Source organism: Arabidopsis lyrata (genome assembly GCF_000004255.2).
Source record: "Arabidopsis lyrata subsp. lyrata unplaced genomic scaffold ARALYscaffold_5, whole genome shotgun sequence".
NCBI lineage: Eukaryota > Viridiplantae > Streptophyta > Magnoliopsida > Brassicales > Brassicaceae > Arabidopsis > Arabidopsis lyrata.
The window spans coordinates 16,810,223-16,830,246 of record NW_003302551.1 but is presented as its reverse complement, the minus strand read 5'-3'; the positions used below and the strand labels follow the sequence as shown (position 1 = coordinate 16,830,246).

Genomic DNA, 20,024 nt, shown 5'->3' with positions numbered 1-20,024 from the left:
GGGGGCGCGCTACAATCAAAACGATACAACGTTCCCGTGACGAGGCCAAAACAAGCCCAAAACATAAGTAGCCTTAATGAACTCAATTGGGCTGGACATTTGGTTGAGAACTTGAGATAGTTTTCAAACACTGACCTGTTCCTTTTGCTTCATTTTCAATAGAGCAGCGGTCGCATCAGCTTCTGATGATTTATCCACTTTGATCATCTAAAACACAGGCACATAAGTCATGTAGTAAGCAGATTTCTAAATCTGTTGATTGGATTATGATAAACAGTTTTAGCAAAATATACCATATTGAAGTCATTTCTAGCGTCATCATACTCTCCACCTGCAATGTAAGCCATTCCGCGGCGGTAGAGACCTTTCACATGACCAGGCTTTGCTTCTAGGACCTGTTTGGAAATTGGTGCACAAAAGCTCTCAGAAATCCCAACCTCTGATTCGAGAATAAAGCGCCTTCTTAAGAGATTTATTTATTGAATGTTACCTTATTGCATGTCTCTATAGATTTCCTCCACTCTCCCATTTTAAGCAAGCAAGCCGCAACATTCAGATGTAACATATTCTTCAAATATCAGCAGAGCAAGGATACGAGAGCTAGTTAGTACTTAACCTTCGAAAATTATCAGATCTAGACATATCTGTAACTACAGATATAATGAGAAGATGGAACTCACCCTTGTGTCACCAAATATTTTTCCTTCATCTTCATCTTGTGGGTTAACATGATTAAATTCCCGGAGCACCTGGTTTTTGATTCACCGCTCAGACACAATGAAACAAATGTAATAATGGAATTGGTTATCACACGGCTTCTATTACCTTTTCGTACTTTGCTTTTGCGAGTTCAAATTTTCCTTCTTTGAAAAGCCTGTTACCCTGAAGTTCATAGTATAACCAAAAGCAGAGAAGAACCATAAGTTAATAGATCTGGAGTGACCTGATTGCAGACAAGATTAGCTAATAGCAAATTCTGAAGTGATAAAATTTAGGACAATATGTCAAATTATAATTGGTAGCAGAATATTTTATCCATACCGTGCTTCTGATTTTATCTGCTTCGTCCATGATGCTCTGGAAGTTCAAGCCAGTCCAGTCCTGAGACAGAATCTCTAGACTTATAAGAAACGGAAACTGTTTACAATTTATATGGTAAGCATCAACACTAGACCAACTTACTCTTGGCGTTTCGAAACCAAGGAGTTCAATCTCCCACTGAACATGTGCACCTTCAGACACGCCAGGTGGTCTATCAGGAAACAAAACATGAAATGCGCTTATTTCTCCGACAACAGTTTATACTCTATCATGTTGGTGTTATTTACACAGTTAAGAGTATAACCTCGGAAATTTGTCATATGCATAATCAGGGGGGCATGTAACAAGAGCAATCTCCCCAGGTAGCATCAAACGAGTACACATCTCAAACCCCTCAGGGACCTGCAAATACGACAGAATAATCTTAACCAGCCCATGCCCAGAGATGTATTTCAACTAAAACGTGTAAATATCTCCACTAGGTTTATCTATAAACGTTGGAGTAACTGACCAGTCCTTCTCCTGAACTGAACTCCAACGGTTGATCATTATTGTCAATCTTGCTATCATAGAAGACAGTTTTCTCTTCATTGAGAAGCATGCCCTTGTAGTGAACGCTTAACCGACTATCTTGGAGAGGACAATCCATTGGAAACTCGCCTAATAAGTTGGTGAAACGTTGCAGATCAGAATAGTCTAGCGGATAAACTAAATATACCGAAAACAAGAGCTGGAATCTAGCAGATGCCCCAGCAAGATGAAGAAGAACAACAACCCGCACCATGTTGAAACAGATAAGAAACAGTAGAAAAGAAAGTGTGAAACATACCTCTTCCATCTCGAACTCGACGTTTTATGAGACGTCCATCTCCAAGCATGTCCCGCACCTCCAAAACGAGAACGTGAAAGTCAGTCGCTCAGTTTCCCAATTCTTAAATGCGGAAAATACTGTTTTCTTATTGCATTCTTCTTTTATATACCTGAATGAAATGTACCAGTTCAACCTCAAAATGAACTTCCTCAAGGTCCTGATCTATATGCAACAAAGGAGATTCAGTCAAGTACTGCTTGCGAACATATATCACTGCCTTCTCCTTCCGAGCCATGGTTCCAATTCCGATTTCAAGACCTTTAGGCACCTGCCTAATTGACGAGCAATAGTCAGAAATGTATTCCACTAGACTGGATTTGCATGGACAGAGAGTAAAAAGATGAAACTGACCCATGAACTTAACAATTACCTCAGATTTTCCAAATGTGAAGAAATAAGGTTCTTCTGCGTAAGAGAAGATCACTTGCCCATCACCGGATTTAGCAGATATTCTAATATACAACACAAAAATGCATTAAAACTTCACCCAACGTTGCAGCCCACAAGGGAAAACAGAGTTAAATACTTTTTCGAACCAAAATGCAGGAATGATCAAGAATTAAATTACCTGGCTTTTACTTCATAGGGTTCTCTGGGAGATTCCCAGCCCTCACCTTCATTTAGAATCTTTCATATAAAAATAAAGCAATGCTAGAGCAATCAGTTAAAACAAGAAATATTTGGATCACATTATTCTTCCTTGCACTACCCTTGCCCGAGCCACTAAAGAAATACATTATCCCTGACCCAATTGATATGTCTACATATATGGAAAATCAGGTCCTACCTTCTTGATGACCCCAAGATCATCACTTGCAATCTGAACATTAACACAAAGGGAACGAAAGCTCAAGTCAAAACAGATGAAATGAAAGATTTCAGAGTCTTTCGGCTAACTAATGCACGGTTATCTTTGGTTTGAGATGAGATCTTGCCTTGGCTTTGGAAATATCCAACAATTCAATCTCAAAATGAAGCTCGTCATCTTTTGGAAAATTGCCTAGAGCTGAAACTGGACAATTGTTCTCTGCATAATGCATTTCAGGTTTCATCTTGAACTGAAACAAAAAAAGTATAAAGACTTCTTCAGCCGTGAAGAATCAAGAAAGTGATCTGAAACAGCTAAGAAGGATTTGGCGCATCAACTCATTGAAGTTCATGTAACTCAAGTAAATCAACTAAACCCTCTTCAAAGACCAAACTACGAAGCCGACTAAAGAGGGACAGTTTGAAGTAAACAAAAAATGGCAAAGCACTCGAAAAAACTTTTATCTTTGAAGCAAGAGATGAGTTCAGTAAACACACAACAACAACGGATCTTTATAAAGAATTACCATTGCAGTTTCGCCCTTGTGCATCGTAGGAATACCTTCGAGCAATCCAAGGATCATTTTGCTCTTTCCCAAGACATCTCTAATCGGTAAACCTCTCCCTGATGGAACATCAAACAACACATTCGATGAGTCCCAAACAAAAAAAAAAACTCATCCTAACTCCCTACTAAGAAATGTTTCGCCGGTCTCACCTCCACATTCTGACCTCGTAGATTCCACAACTACACCATCCAGTGTCCGTACAGTGCAGTGATAAATAACCTGATAAAAAAAAAAAAAGCACATATACATAACCATCAAAATTGACCACTCTTCCTGATTCTTTTCCACACGAGAAGCAAAACAAAGCCAAATTTATTTACCTGATCACCATCAACAGGGCTCGAATCACCTCCTCCAGGTCTCACCACAGCTTTCAACAAGCTCCCGGGAACAATTTTCTTCCTCCTATTCCACATACAATTCTCAAATTAATGATCTATTCACTAGTCCCAGCAAAGAAAATCGACTGATTCAACGTAGATTCCAAAGGAAAGAGAAGCACGTGAACCTCTTATCGTCTTCCGTTTCGGATTTCTTCTTCTTCGGCAAGTAATTCTGCTCCGTCTGATCGCCCACCGCCATCGCCGATCAATTCCAGAGTCCCGCGAAGATTTCGAATTAGGAGGAATTTGTAGAACGCAAAGCCAGAGTGGAAGATCTACGACTTCAAATCGAAGCCTCAAGCAAAACACCCAAAGCTCTCTCTCTCTCTCTCTCTCTCGCTCGCTCTACCTTCCTCAGTTTGTTGTTGGTTGAGCTACCCAGCAGTATCAAGAGGGCACTGAAAAGTCTAGTAGGTCTCTCTACTAAATTTAACAAAATTATTTTTAAAATGGTTCTATCAGACATATACACAAATGTTTTTTAAAAAATCCAATGATTATTTTTGGAAATTATACAAAAGTGACTAATTCATTCAAATAAATTTTCACTTGAAACAACAATTATTTATCCAAATTATCACTTTTTATACGCATATTTGAATTTGCTTATGTTTATTTAACCATTATAACAAGATTCTTCTTCTTCTTTTTCCCAAAAGCTAATTGTAAAGCTTATATTAACGGGCTTCCAATTGTATAATAGTCCATGTAATATAAAACCCACAGAGGATTGTTACATAACCTGTTTGGTTTGATTCAATTTTGCAAATGGTTACAATTTGTTATGTTCAATATGAATATGCAAATTTTGGTTACTTGTACTTTGCCCTAAGAAGGCTAGTTGTGAGCTTAAATAATCTAGTGTTAGAGCATCAACATCAGTAAGAAATTCATTGAGCATATTCAATATATTATTTTATTTATTTTGATTATATATTTAATTCTAAATCATAAATTAAAAGTTAGACCAATTAAACAATGACATATGTCAAATAAGTATGTCAAAAATTAAGAAACCGTTTCTCAACGTTTGTCAAATGAGAAACGTATTTTAACATCTCTCCTACTTTTTGATTATATTTACTTTTTTTAATCATGAGAACTCCATAAAAAAACTCTTGATGAAGATGGTCTATTGTCCAAGAAAAAGAAAAACTATACCGGATCCAAACCATTTGGTGTTATAAACCACATGTTGGATGGACTCCATAACCGTGGACCTTATGCATATTCTAGAAGGCCCATGTCCATGTCCTAGAAGGCCCATGCCCATGTTCTTGAAGATTCTCCTTATGACGGCCTATATTGTACTTAGTGGGCTTTTGGGCTTTAGGGTTTACTAGCCCAATGGGGATTTGTCTCCCCTCATCATGTATATATATGTATCGAAATCTCATTCATTAATCAATAGAACAACACAGTTTACAACACGTTATCAGCACGACTTGCTCTTAACGAAAACCCTAAAACCCTAACCCTAAAAATCGTGGCACTGTTCATCGCCGACACTGTTCATCTCGGTACTGTTCATCGCCGTACTGTTCATTGCCGACACTGTTCATCGCCGACACTGTTCATCGCGGCACTGTTCATCGCGGTACTGTTCATCGCGGTACTGTTCATCGCGGTACTGTTTATCGTGGTACTGTTTGCGGTTCGTTGCAGCAGCGTGAGTTACCGAGGTCTTTAGCTCCCGGTTCTAGTCCATACAACCCCATAAGGTGAAAGGTAACATCAAAACCCTAAAGCTAAAGAACCAACAATTGAACTTGAAAGTTAAGCAAAGAGAAACCCTAAAACGAATGATGATTGATTAAGTGATTGCTTTGCTTGTATGATTTGATTGCTTGTTTGATCCGATTGCTTGTTTGCTCGATTGTTTGACTCGTTTAGGTTGCTAGAAAAAGTTGATTATCGCTTAAGCTAAACTCGCCTAAGTTGCTAGAGAAGTTTTAATTGTCTAAACCTAAAATCGCAAAACGAAAATACATAAGCTAATAACCGAAACTTTAAAGGTCTAAAAACCTAAAACCTAAAACGAATCTAATCCAAAAAAATTCCATAAGTTTAAATCGGCTTGATTGAGATTGTTTAGGTTGTTAGATTGTTTGCTCCTTTGATTGATTACATGCTTAACACCCTAAAACTAAAATTGCATGAACCCTAGAAAACTTAGAAAAGATAATCCTAAAAGAAATCTCAAAACCCTAAAACCTAAAATCCTAAATAAAATAGGAAACCCTAAAATCTAGGAAACCTTAAAATCCTAAATAAAATAGGAAACCCTAGATAATAGGAAATCTTAACAACCCTAAATCCTAAATAGGGAATCTTAAAATCCTCAATAAAATAGGAAACTTTAAAATTCTAATAGAAAGCATGAAAACTTAAATAAAATCCTAAATCCTATTGTACTCTAAATCCTAATTAAATTAGGAAATTCATAAATCCTATTCAAGATAGGAAAACTTTAAGAAATAGAAAATTTCCAAATCCTAATTAAAATAGGAAATCTTAAAATCTAAAATCATAAGTGAAATAGGAAAATTAATCCTAAAGTAAAGAGGAAAGTAAATCCTAAAAAGGAAAAGGAAAAGTTAATCCTAATAAAAAGAGGAAATCTAATCCTAAGCAAAAGAGGAAAGTCAAATCCCTAAGTAAATCGATTCATGGTTCGGTCTAAAATACCGCATGACACTAACGATTACATGATTTTGACTCAAAACTTTTCCTTGTAGATGTTGAATTACAACTTGTACTTTACTGCCCTAAATTTCTTAGGAGATAATTATTTTAAAATGGGCAATGGATACTAAGATTATCCTAAAGTCAAAAGGACTTGGTGAATGTATCTAATAAGGCAAGAATGCCAAGAGAGAAAGATAGATACAAGACAATATTAGCCACCATCTTATTGAGAGTCTCATAATCCAGGACTATAAGTCCGTGGATGAGTCTATTGCTAGATGAAAAAAAAAAAAAAAAATAATGACTTACAGATAAAAACAGTGAGTTACGACCTCATAGATTAACCCCATTACCTAATGCCAATAAGGCCGCAGAGGATAAGAAAGAATCCAAAGAATCTAACCACGTCTAAAGTGATAGACCACACGGCCGTGACCGTGGTGGATGGAAAGGACGTGGTTGTGGCCACTATAACTCATCCGGCCGTGGGAACCACTATAACCGTGGATGTAGACCCAATTCCGGCCGTGGTCGAGGGCGAGGACGATGTGGTATTTCCAAACCACAACACTCGACCAAATGAGTATGCCATAGATGTGGTATTGAAAGGACGTGGTTGTGGCCACTATAACTCATCCGGCCATGGGAACCACTATAACCGTGGATGTAGACCCAATTCCGGCCGTGGTCGAGGGCGAGGACGATGTGGTATTTCCAAACCACAACACTCGACCAAATGAGTATACCATAGATATGGAATGGGAAACCATTGGGCTAAGATATGTAGGACTTCCAAACATCGTTGTGACCTCTATCAAGAGAGTGTAAAAGGGAAGAATCCTAAAGCCCATTTGGTATATAAAGATGGTGAACATGATCAAGATGATCTAATAGAGTATGAAACTTCTGATTGCATAAAAGAATCAAGTTGATAAATCTTACTTCGACATCAAAACCTCTATGTTTTTCTTTGCATTTTATGTGTTCATTGATTGTTATTTGCTTGAATTTATTTTATATTATTTTATGTTTAGAACATGATTCTTGTCCATATAAGAAATGGCCGAGGACAAGAACATAATTGTGGTGGATAGTGGAGCCACACAAAAGATAAGAGATATTTTCCTAAATCTCATAATGAAAAATGCCAATATTAGCACCATAGCGGGTATAGCTAGTCTTATTGAGGGCCATGGTCATGCCCATATACTTTTATCAAAGGGCACGCATCTTGAAATAAGCGATGCCCTATATTCACCCAGCTCGAAGAGGAGCTTGTCAAGTTTCAAAAATATAAGATTGAATGGTTTCCATATTGAAACAAAGGGTGAAGGGAACAAAGAATTCCTAAATATAATTGAGATCACCCAAGGACATAAGAAAGTCCTAAGAGACTATACCCGCATTATCCACTGGTCTCTACTATGCTAAAATCGATATGATCGAAGCTAATATGGCAATGAACAAAGAGTTCATCAAGAAATTCACTTTATGGCATGACCGGCTTGGCCATCCGGGTCATAGTATGATGCGTAAACTAATAACTAATTCAAAGGGGCACACCCTAAGAGAGAAAAGAGTTATCCCTAAGAATCTCACGTGTGAAGCATGTTCACAAGGGAAACTCATTATAAGGCCATCACCGGCTAAGGTAAATAAAGAGACCTTAAAATTTCTGGAAAGGATACAAGGAGACATATGTATGGTCCTCATTGATGCATCGACAAGATGGTCGCATGTTTGTCTCCTATCTACTAGAAACCAAGTGTTTGCTAGGTTATTGGCCCAGATAATAAGACTGCGAGCCCACTTTCCAGATTTTCCGCTTAAGACTATACGTCTAGACAATGCCGGTGAATTCACGTCCCAAGCGTTTAATGACTACTGTATGTCCATGGGGGTAAGTGTGGAACATCCCGTAGCACATGTACATACACAGAATGGATTAGCGGAATCCTTCATTAAACGAATTCAATTGATAGCTCGACCATTACTCATGAGGTCGAAGCTCCCAGTAGCCGCTTGGGGACACGCTGTTTTACATGCATCAGAACTTATACGCATAAGGCCATCTAGTGAACATAGATATTCACCATCCCAATTACTTATGGGTCATGAGCCAGACATATCCCATCTAAAGACTTTCGGGTGTGCCATATATGTACCGATTGCTCCACCACATAGAAACAAAGATGGGACCTCAAAGGAGGATGGGAATATATGTTGGATTTGATTCTCCCACCATTATTAAGTATCTAGAGCCAACTACGGGTGATCTATTTAAGGCTAGATACGCGGATTGTCATTTTAATGAATCCGAGTTTCCTACTATAGGTGGAGAGACGAACAAGCTGGGTAAAGCAATAAAAGAAATATAATGAAATCAAACATCCTTAAATTGGCAAGATCCTCGGACTCTGGCATGAGAATCAGAGGTCCATAAGATTATACATTTGAAAAGCTAGCTAATACATTGCCAGATTCCTTTGCTGACCCAAAGAAAGTTACAAAAACGTACATACCAGCTTGTAATGCACCAGTACGTATTGATATCCAAAAGCGAATCAATGAAATTGCTACCGAGTCTAACACACGAAAGAAACGTGGTAGACCAATAGGTTCCAAAGATAAAAATCCTCGAAAATCAAAGAAAGGTGCAATAGGAATCCGAGGTTACTAAGGAAACCATCCCAGACATGGAGATAAGGCCGGCCGGCTCTAAGGTACAGGTACCATATAATGTAGCTTGGGACGCCAAGCTGCAAAGTATTAAAGGTCCTGACCATAATAAATCTCAAATCGATTATATCATGTCTGGAACATAATGGAACATATAAGAAATGTCGACATAAGATGATTTTGCATGCAAGGTAGCACTTGAATTTATGAATATAAATGAGGATCAGGAGCCCACGTCTATACTAGAGTGCACTCAAAGACTTGATTGATTAAATGGTACAAGACCATAAAACGTGGAGCTAAGAATCATTAAGAAAAGGAATGAGTTTGGTCCGACCTTAAGGACACCATTCGATGTAAAAACCAGTAGGACACAAATGGGTCTTTGTGAAGAAGAGAAATGAGAATAATGAAATCGTGAGATATAAGGCACGGCTTGTAGCACAAGGATTCTCACAAAGACCGGGGATAGATTATGAAGAAACATACTCCCCTGTGGTGGATGCTAAGACATTTAAATTTTGCTAAGTCTGGCTATATAAAGAAAAAGACTTGATTTGCGGCTAATGGATGTAATGCCTGCATATTTATATAAGTCCACTGGATGATATATATGAGATTACCAGAGGGTATTGAGCTCAAAGATAAAGATAAGAAAGGGTCTCGAGACCAATACTGCATAAGGCTGAACAAATCGCTTTATGGACTGAAACAAAGTGGACGCATGTGGTACAATAGATTAAGCGAGTACCTAGTCAGAGAAGGTTATAAGAATGATCCCATCAGTCCATGTATCTTCATAAAGAAATTTGCAAACGAAGGGTTTGTGATAATAGCAGTATATGTGGATGATTTGAACATCCTTGGAACCTCTGGGGAAATCGCCCAAACAGTCAAATATCTAAAGAAAGAATTCGAGATGAAAGACCTAGGCAAGACAAAATTCTGTTTGGGATTGCAACTTGAGTACGTGAATAATGGAATCCTTGTGCATCAAAAGGCATATACTGAAAAAGTACTCAAGAGATTCAATATGGACCAGGCCCACCCATTGAGCAGCCCAATGGTGGTGAGAAGCCTCGGATTGGATAGTGATCCATTCGGTCCAAAGAAGGATGAGGAAGAAGTTCTCGATCCTGAAGTGTCATACCTTAGTGCCATAGGAGCGTTAATGTACTTGGCTAGCCACACTAGACCAGACATATGTTTTGCCGTGAACCTCCTTTGCCTAAATTTAGTTCATGATCAACCCAAAGGCACTAGAAAGGTTTGAAGGAAGGTTTGGTTAAATTTTAAATTCTATTCTTCCTATGTTTGTTTATTTGGGTTTTATTCTATACTGATCTAACCAAAGAAGGTCTAGTTTGCTTTGGTTTAGTTTGTTTTGCTGATGCAGGTAAAATCAGATTATGGCATGGTCAATAGATAGGAACTACGTGTGGCTTGATCCCTTCCAAGGGTACGTAGGCAGCCTTCTTCAAGGCGCAGCTACTACAACATCAAAGACCATCATATGAGGAGACAACACGCCTGTATCGCTCAGCTCAAGGACGGCTACATCAAGGGAGATCGGACGAAGCACATTCTAACAAAGTTCTTCTTCACGCATGACTTGCAAAGGGATGGAGAAGTTCGAGTGGTACAAGTTCGATCCAGCGACAACTCAGCCGATCTCTTTACCAAGGCATTACCAACATCGACATTGAGGAAGCTCACGCATCAAATTGGAATGCGGAGACTTAAGGACTTGCAGGGATGACCAAAACAGGGGGAGTAATACGTGCTGTACTCTTTTTCCTTAACCATGGTTTTGTCCCAATGGGTTTTCCTGGTAAGGTTTTAATGAGGCAGCATCCCCAAGCGTATTACTGAGATCCTTTGGCATCTACACGGTTATGTCATCTAAGGGGGAGTGTTATAAACCACATGTTGGATGGACTCCATAACCGTGGACCTTATGCATATTCTAGAAGGCCCATGTCCATGTCCTAGAAGGCCCATGCCCATGTTCTTGAAGATTCTCCTTATGACGGCCTATATTGTACTTAGTGGGCTTTTGGGCTTTAGGGTTTACTAGCCCAATGGGGATTTGTCTCCCCTCATCATGTATATATATGTATCGAAATCTCATTCATTAATCAATAGAACAACACAGTTTACAACATTTGGAATTATGTTATATTTTTAATATATATGTACGTACATAAGCACCTCAATCGATTTTGGAAGAACATTTTTGGATCTAAAATTTGTACAACACAACAAATGAAACGAAAATTTGGTGATGGGTTTGGTAGTTGTTAGTTGAGCAAATGTGTTTGACTGTTGAAAATTTCTTCTATACATGTGAGAACCAATTCACTCAAATTCTTTTTTTCTTAGCATTCAAAATCCACATAAAGAAAAAGGCCGACCAAAGAAAATCCAAAAAAAAAAAAAAGATGAAACAAAGTTGCAGACAGATGGTTGCAAATAGGTCAACCTGTTGTTTTTAATATTGGTCTGCAGAGACAGTAATCACATATAGTGACGAATGTATATAAATATAGGGATACATTTCAAAGCTAATTTCTTCTCTTGCAAATACAGTTTTTCTTCAATACACAATACTAATCTTTAAGAAATCAAGCATCGTAACTTTCATTAAAATTCGCTCTTGCCAATAATAATCCATAGGACATGTTTTTTCATGTTAGCAGTTGATGCCATTTAAGCCATATTTTAAAATCTACCATATGTTTTGTTAATTGGATAGGCTAAACAATCAAGTACTATAATATACCTTATTATGTAGTTTCCGAATAGAACACGGATGTGATTGTGAAAGTACAAATTTGAATTCTTAGAGATTTCAAATTCGAAAAAAACTAAGTGTGAATACAGAGACCAACGTTAATGTATTTCTTCAAAATAGTAATCATACTGTATATATTGTTTTTATGTGAATTATGGAAAGTGAGGAAAGTAGCATAAATGCGGAGTCATGTGAAAATGCAAGTGGTTTTCATTAATGTTATATATCCAAACAAATACCAATAATTTAGTAGAACGATACGAACCGCGTGAAGCAGTCAAAAATACAAACACCCACATGAAAATGTGAGTCCCATTCACATACTCCCACGGAAAATGGTTTAAGATTAAGGTATTGGATTGAAAGACTAGATCAAGACGAATTGTTACTTGGTACAAACGGCGTTCTAACCAATTTATGTTTAAAGTCATGGGTGACTCCATTGAATCATTACCGTGCTAATTAGAATATGTGGTTACAAAACTTGAAGCTCTTGGTGTAGGTGTATGAATCTTAAAACAAACAATAATATAGGTCGACGAAAGAAAGTAAAGATTAATACTACTACCAATAATTAAAAATTGGACATGGTGATTTCGTACTAGTTGTTGGAAACAAACACCGAGAAAACCAAGACAACTAAAAACAGCTGCCACTACTCAAATTTCAATACCATATTAGAAGTTGTCTACTCCCTCCGTTTCGTTTTAGTTGTCGTTTAAGGTTTTTTCACTCAAATTAAGAAAAACATTAAATTTTCTGTTTTACCTTTTATTAATATATTTTATAAAAAAATTTATTGGCCAAAACATTAAAACAGTAGGGATAAACCTGGAATTTTCACCAAACATTTGTATTGAAAACCTAAAACGACAACTATTATGAAACAAAATTTAAATCCTAAAACGACAACTAAACTGAAACTATATTTAATCTGGCGACAATATATCTGGAGTAACAAATGGCATATAGGACAAAGTCTGCACGTTGCTCCACAAAGAAGACCAGCATTTTAGCATTTAATCAAAGATCGAGTTATTTAACTGCTCGTGTGCTTCTAGATATTTAATGATCCATTAATTACTTCTCTTCGACTGCTACATCAATACTAGGGAGTATTTGTTTAATGGGTTGCCAAATTCCTTTCATTACAATTTTACCATTTCACTTGTTTAGGAGTTTGAATATACTATAGGAGCTGTGTTTTGTTGCTAATAACAAGGCTCATTAGGTTTTTGGGCATCATCATAGTACCACCTTTTTTCTTTTTGTATTGGTTACTTCTGCCTGTGTCAGTAGTTGTCTCAATTGGTACGTTTTCTTAAGAACGTTATTTTTTTAGTTGATTTAGTAACTAATATATTTTCAAAATCATACTCCCTATGTTCCTGAAAGTTTAATGTTCTAGTGTTTTAGGTTTGTTCCACAAAGATTGATTTTCTAGCTTTTTATTTTATTTTTTATTAATTAATATTAACAAATCAAAGATTTCAAAGCATAATGATTACAAATAATTAACTGTTTTAGATTACTATTGGTTCATACATTATTAAAAATATTTAATAAAAAGAAAAAATTATTAAATGATTAAATCATGATTGTTTCTTAGGAGCTGTTATTGGATTGAGGTTTTTATGGACTTGAATTGACAGATAATATGTGAATTGGATTTTGAAGTTCAATGCTTGTATGTGGAGTTCACGTGGAATTTTGAAATACTTGATTAAGTGTTTGGATTGTTTTTGTTCATGTTTTATGAGTAAAAGTACATTCAAATCCAAAATGAAACAAATCAAATGAATATTGAATAACAGTTGTTTTTAATTCATTTAAGAATGCATCAAACAAATACTAATCCAATAACAGCAAATTTTTAACGTACTTTTGCAAATACATAATTGAATAACACTAGATTTCAAAGTCCATTAAAAACCCAAATCCAATAACATCCTCTTAATATATGTGTAAACTATAAAACATCAAATTTTCAGGAACAGAGGAAGTAGTATATTATATTATATACGTGTGAAACTAATTTGTGGAAGACAACATGTTGATTAGGATGTTCTTACCTCAGATTAAGACGGTTTGTGTTACCCATTTTTTTTTTTTTAAGTCAATTTGTGTTACCCAATTATGGGTTGTACTTGTTACTGTTAGCTCTCGGTTTGTGAGAATTTCTTCTCCAAAATTAGATTGTCAAATTCTGATAATCAATTAAGAAAAAAGAGTAGATATTTTCTTATCAAAGAGTTCAGTATCAAGATATGATTTCGCATGCAAAGATTTTAGAAATTAGAAATTATGTATCCATCTGATGGCAAACAAAATTATATAACTAACTTTTCTTTTACTAATTTATTTAATTCTCTCTCCATTGCTTAAGAGTTGCGAGAACAAAAAGAGAGGGAGAGAGGGATTACACTAAAGGAACAGCCCGGTGACAGGCTGACATTTAATTTCCAAGTAAAAAAAGAAAACCCAAAAAAATGTCACCACTGTCTCTCTCTCTCTCAAAGCTCTCTTTTCTTCATCTATCAGCCATCAATGGGTGGTTAAACGATCCAAAACCTCGTCCTCTCCACACTTGCAACTTTCTTTATTCTTCTTCCAAATATTCCACTATCTATATAAACCCTAACGTTTTTTCCACTATTTCACTACCTATCATCAAATCCTAATCTTCTTCTTTCATCAAACCCGTAAAATCTTCACCCTAAACACATCCAAAGTTTACGAACACCAAAATCAGTCAATAAGCCCACTCAGAAGGTAACCGAGGCTCTTGCACTGACTGCTCTGCCCTCACGCCACCGTGCATCTGGCTCGAGAACCCACCATTGTTGCTCCTCTGTCTCCACGACATATCTACATGATTAACAAAAATTAAACCAATTGGTTATACAACTGACAGCTCAATTAACTTGAATTAGCTATATAGAAGTATAGAAGTTGAGATTAATTTGTTATACCGTTGAGATTTGTCGAAGACCGGACCGGTTCGCCTAGGTTCAAATTCAGGACTTGAGCCAATCTAGCCGGAACCAAAACTGTCGATATAGCTAAACCCAAGACCAAAAACATTTCCCATCACAAAACTAAACAAAAATAGGAAACCAAAAATTGACATTTGGGAATTGAACTTTTTTGGAACTTACTGGGCTTCTCGCGAGTCTCAGTTCTTGAAGCATGGTTAACGCTTCGAGGTAAGAAGACGCCGGTTCCTGTTGAGCCACGTTTTCCGGTATGGTCTCCGATGAATACAGCTCTCATAACTTCACGCCTCGGAAGCTGATTAGACCATGCAGAAGACGACAAATCCACAGGACCAACATTTTTGTTGCCATTAACTATTACTCCTCTGCTCTGATGCACCAATTGGCGATGATGTTTCATTAACTGTTGCTGCTTTAGCTGCTGATACTGCGGAAGAAGACAAATGAAAACAAACCAATCAGCACAATCGCACACAAAAACTCAAAAATCAAGTGTTTAAGAGAGTTTTGCTTGTGATTGATTACCTGGATAGCTTGTAGCTTCTGGTATTGGAGAGATTGATGGTTGTTGTAGTAACCGGTGCCGTTGTTGGAGTGGTTTTCGACGGCGGCGGCGACGGAGGAATGTTTTGTGGGAGGACTGAGAAGTCCTCTGCCAGTATGGTACGGTTCGTCGTTGATACTCATCCTCTCCGCGGCACAGTACAGATCCCATGAAGAAACTCGCGAATTGGAGTTCTGGTTCAATCGCTGATTTCGGCAACAACAGCCAGTTCCGGCGACACACAGAGACGGACGATTCATTCCCCACGCCTGTAGAACCATGAAAAAAAAACAATGAAAAATCAAAAATCGAAGAAAAACAGAGACGATAGAGAACGAAGTTGGTTTTAGGTCGAAATCGAACTACCTTGTTATCGTTACCGGCCGGAAAAGCGTGATTACCACAAAATCCACCGGAGAAATCATCTTCTAGAGAAGACTTAACCATCTGCTGAGTCAATCCGGCTAAGAAACTCTCCTCGTCGTCTTTCTTCACCGTTTTAGGCTTAACGGTAGAGCCAAATCCATGACGAGGCTCGTACGGGAACAAGGAGTCATCGATTCCAACACCGTTATTCTCCTTCTCAACGAGAAAATCATCGTCAGTGAGAAACTCCGGCGGAAGCCAAAACTCAGCATCGTCGATTACGCTACTAGGTTCCATGGTTAAAAGTGTGATTTTCCACGGAAATCGAGGAGGAGGGAACTTTAATAACGGAGGTTGCTGTTTTGTTAAGTTTCAATAATGAGATTTGTGAAATTCTCAGGGACCCAGTCTCAGGCGAAAATAACAGAAAATAAAAAACACTAGAAGACGAGGGAAAGAGACTCTTGAGGTATTTGTAGAAGGAAGAAGTAGTAGTAGTGGTGGTGGTGGTGGTGGGGGAGAGGGGTTTCGTTATTCACGCGCCTTAGAAAGTGGAGTTGACGCGCTCACAACTACTACTAACTATGGAGAGAGAGGGTAATGGCAAGTAAGATTGTGGGACCTTACTCTCGTAATATCTGTAAAGCGAGTTGACTACCACGTGATAGGGTTATAACCGTCATTAGACTAGCACGTGCCTTTGTTTATTTACTTTAATTACCCCTCCAACTTGGGGGTCTAGATTCAATTATGATTTTATCCCTTTTGTATTTAGTTTGCATTTAATGTGAAAGCGTGTATTACACGTTTTTGATTCGTAGAATACGATGTTTTTTTTCCTATTTAAGGTACACAAGTCGGGTCTCTTTCTTAGATAAATTAAAAAATTATTGTGATTTTGATTTTTCGATGTGCGAATTTAAAAGCGGATAATTTAGCACAAAATATTTGTACCCAATCACAACTGATATATTTTTTAGAATTATCTATTTTAAGTTAATCTAATAAAGTTGTTAAAAAAAAAATTTATTGTGATTTAAAAGATGAAAATCTAATTAAAGAAATGATTAACAGAGAGAGACAAGGATATTTTTGTAATTTAACTAAGGTATGATGTCACACCAACACGTACCGTCGTGGAAAGCGCGTTTCTTTAGGTTTTTAATGGTTACTTTCTCGAGACGAGTATAAATGACGGTTTTACCCATTGTTAAGTTACAAAAATTCCGTTGGGTTTATAACGGTGCCGAAAACAAATACAGCTCAACTGCACTGTGCGATGGTGGGTGACGTGGCATATACACATGGCGAATTTTGATTTGCTGGCTGTCGCAAGGCGACATTTGGCCCATCTATTATCCACTTGGCATAACCAGAGAACGAGATGTGATACTTCGCGTACAAGTTATCTCCTATTTCCCACTAATTTAATAAAGCTAATATGAATAATAATTTGATAAAGGTTTCTTGTAAAATAAATTTTGTTAAATTATATTTATGTAAACGGTGATGGATCAAAGTTTAGTCCACTAAGAAATGAGATAAACATGAAATGTCACAAGAATTTTTTAAAAGTTTTTGTAAGATGTCACAAAATTGACAGAGGAGAATGAAAATTGCAATTTATTCCCATGTTTATCTAGTTGGATGGTATGTTTTATGTATGTAACATAATAGAGACATGCGAGTTAGATCTGCATGTCAATATCATGTCTATTCAAAAGATTACTATTTCCTTTACCACTTCCCTAAAAACATCATTTTCACTAATCACTTTTATGTCATACTCTCTCAACCTTTACGGCAAGATGTTTTCATGTTTTATTTATTTTACATAATAGACATTAATTAATAAGTTTCTTAATTATGTGGGTTAGCTTCGGATAATCCAAATACTTATAATTTGGCGTAATAAATGTGACAAAAAAAAAGAAAGATAAAAGATGCATTATACATAGTGTACTTAAATTCTTCATTCCTAAATTGCTTAATGCTTTTAGAGTAGATGATGTGTTGGATTATGCTGACGGGGGAATGAATGTTACTATGATTGCCCTCCCACAAACTTTCCGAAATCATAGAACACATTTTCCGCAAATAAAACAAAGTGAAAGCAGAAAGAGAGAGCCTCGATTTTGAATTTCCCCTAAATACTACTAGCAATTTCTCTTTTTTCGCCGAAAGATAAAACGAAGTTATTACAACATCGTTTTCTACTTCTTTGACTTATCACGATCAAAACTAAGCACTATTATACCAACCACTCGAATATTATTATTGACCATGCTTTTAATTAGTGTGAAGACTCCCACTCCATCATCTTCCGTTAGCTTTAAACCAGAATAGGCTCTTAAATTTAGTTTTGTGATACGATTAAATCAGTTTTCGAACCTTTAATAAGAAAATATTACAAAATACACCGTTATGTATGACCCACAAATACATATATAATTGTGGATGGATCATTATTTCCGGCCCATAAAACGTGCATGACATGCTTTCTTGTCTTTGTAATCCTTATCTAGGCCTGGACATAAAACCCGAAATCCGAAAACCGATCCGAAACCGATCCGAAAAATTTGGAACCGAATCCGAACCGAAAAGTCACAAAATCCGAACGGATAATGAATTCTCCTATCCGAATTACTCGAACCGAACCCGATCCGAACCGAAAACCGAAAGGATATCCGAACACCGGAAATAAAAATTATATATCCAAAAATATTAGTTATATTTAGTTGTAATTTTATAGCAAATAACAAAAATATCCTAAATATCCTAGATTTCGGAAAAATTTTAGTTATATTTGTTAAAATTATACATATTTTTGCAAAATTTAACCAAATTTTAGTAAGATTAAACCAATTTTTATTAACATTGAACTATTTTTAAGTTTTTTTTTTCCCAAAAACCGATCCGAATCCGACACCTATCCGAACCGAAACCGAACCGATGACTCATAAAATCCGAACGGATAATAAATTCTCCTACCCAAATTATCCGAATCCGAATATATCCGAACCGAAACCGAACCGAAAAATCATAAAATCCGAACGGATAATAAACTCTCATACCCGAATTATCCGAATCCGAATATATCCGATCCGAATCCAATTTGAAATCCGAATGCCTAGGCCTACTTTGTATGTTGATCATACAAATAAAGTCGGAGACGCCGCCGATCGATCCCAAAGAAGTATTATTTTTTGCAAAAACACACCTTAACATAAATTGGTTCAGCAAAGTTGACTAGAGTTGACTAGACAGGAGTCGTAATTGTTTCTTAACATATAACTTTAGTTTCTCTATAGCAGGCTTAGAATTTCGGGTCCAGTTTATATGATCATGAAAACATAAAAGATGTCGAGAGATAGACATTTTTTTCTAAAGATAAAGACATTTTTTGCCTAAAGAACATGAAAATATTCGAATTTTAATTCATATATAAAATATAAAAAGAATTTGATGTTTAATGAAAGGTATGAGCTTTAAAAAAAAAAATGATGTTATTTGACATACAGAGAATTAAAGCCACATCACATGGACAACACGAGACTTGTCTGAACTGGACAAAAGATCTTGACTATATAATTTAACCAATGGTTTTTTTGTTTTTAATTATTACTTCTCGTTAGCTTGTTTTTTTTTTTCTGGGTGGGGTGGTGGAGTCCATTTTGATTTCGGTGGCAATAACAATATCACGATGAAAATATCAAATATTATAAATGCTTTTCTTTAAGTATTTTCAATTTTGGGGAGGTTACTTAAGCTTGTTTGTTTCCATAATTTCCTCTTCTTTGCTTTTGTCTCCTTTTTCTCTTATAAATATACTTTCATGTTTGTTTCCGAAATAAAAATATAATTGGCTGGAGCTATTATTCCCAACCAAAGAACCATATGGGACCTTCTCTTGTTTTCCCGTATATTCAACTACATTTCTTTATACAATTCTGATTTCAAAAATATTTGGTTGATCGAATAAGTTGCTTACAACATGTGATCGTTACTTGGTAATTGCATACATAATTTTGATTACTAGTATTCACATCATAATCCTCAACCTAACCCTATATATGTTTTGAGAAATTTGTTTTTGTATTTATTTCTTGGATGATTAACTAAGAAATAGTTTACCTGCAGTAACAAAGTTTTAAGATGATTACTAATAAAGCTAATATGTTGCAATATGATTTGTTAAATGTCTCGAAAAGGGTTTTAGCATACTATTTTGCATTTTTCAGAAACACTTTAATCAGACAATATAAATTCGATCGCACATTTAATCA

General features: G+C 36.4%; 2 protein-coding genes across 2 annotated transcripts; both read right to left on the bottom strand.

Annotated features, from left to right (window-relative positions):
* Positions 1 to 99: 99 nt before the first annotated feature.
* Positions 100 to 4,084, bottom strand: LOC110228323 (peptidyl-prolyl cis-trans isomerase PASTICCINO1). Its single transcript, XM_021025252.1, has 19 exons — positions 3,797 to 4,084; positions 3,609 to 3,693; positions 3,438 to 3,507; positions 3,247 to 3,344; positions 2,848 to 2,970; positions 2,700 to 2,732; positions 2,481 to 2,539; positions 2,283 to 2,364; positions 2,022 to 2,180; positions 1,871 to 1,928; positions 1,553 to 1,701; positions 1,346 to 1,443; positions 1,183 to 1,252; positions 1,042 to 1,101; positions 826 to 882; positions 681 to 749; positions 491 to 568; positions 294 to 395; positions 100 to 207 (listed from the first exon to the last, which is right to left on the bottom strand). The coding sequence occupies exons 1-19, from the start codon at positions 3,868 to 3,870 to the stop codon at positions 124 to 126; spliced, it is 1,608 nt and encodes a 535-aa protein (XP_020880911.1). The 5' UTR covers positions 3,871 to 4,084; the 3' UTR covers positions 100 to 123.
* A 10,078-nt stretch (positions 4,085 to 14,162) lies between these two features.
* LOC9314020 lies at positions 14,163 to 16,587 on the bottom strand. The gene is made up of 5 exons (XM_021025968.1): positions 15,739 to 16,587; positions 15,354 to 15,641; positions 14,991 to 15,255; positions 14,805 to 14,894; positions 14,163 to 14,700 (listed from the first exon to the last, which is right to left on the bottom strand). Exons 1-5 carry the CDS (start codon positions 16,033 to 16,035, stop codon positions 14,585 to 14,587), a joined length of 1,056 nt encoding a protein of 351 aa, XP_020881627.1. The 5' UTR covers positions 16,036 to 16,587; the 3' UTR covers positions 14,163 to 14,584.
* Between the last annotated feature and the right edge of the window lie 3,437 nt (positions 16,588 to 20,024).

Bases quoted from the DNA above. Each gene is read 5' to 3' on its own strand.
- LOC110228323 (XM_021025252.1), bottom strand. From the start codon at position 3,870: ATGGCGGTGGGCGATCAGACGGAGCAGAATTACTTGCCGAAGAAGAAG. The intron at 3,508-3,608 runs GTAAATAAATTT...TTTTTTTATCAG, and splicing joins GCCCTGTTGATGGTGATCAG to GTTATTTATCACTGCACTGT. The intron at 1,929-2,021 runs GTATATAAAAGA...CTCGTTTTGGAG, and splicing joins AACTGGTACATTTCATTCAG to GTGCGGGACATGCTTGGAGA.
- LOC9314020 (XM_021025968.1), bottom strand. From the start codon at position 16,035: ATGGAACCTAGTAGCGTAATCGACGATGCTGAGTTTTGGCTTCCGCCG. The intron at 15,256-15,353 runs GTAATCAATCAC...CTTCTTCCGCAG, and splicing joins AGAAGCTACAAGCTATCCAG to TATCAGCAGCTAAAGCAGCA. The intron at 14,895-14,990 runs GTAAGTTCCAAA...TCTTGGGTTTAG, and splicing joins TGAGACTCGCGAGAAGCCCA to CTATATCGACAGTTTTGGTT.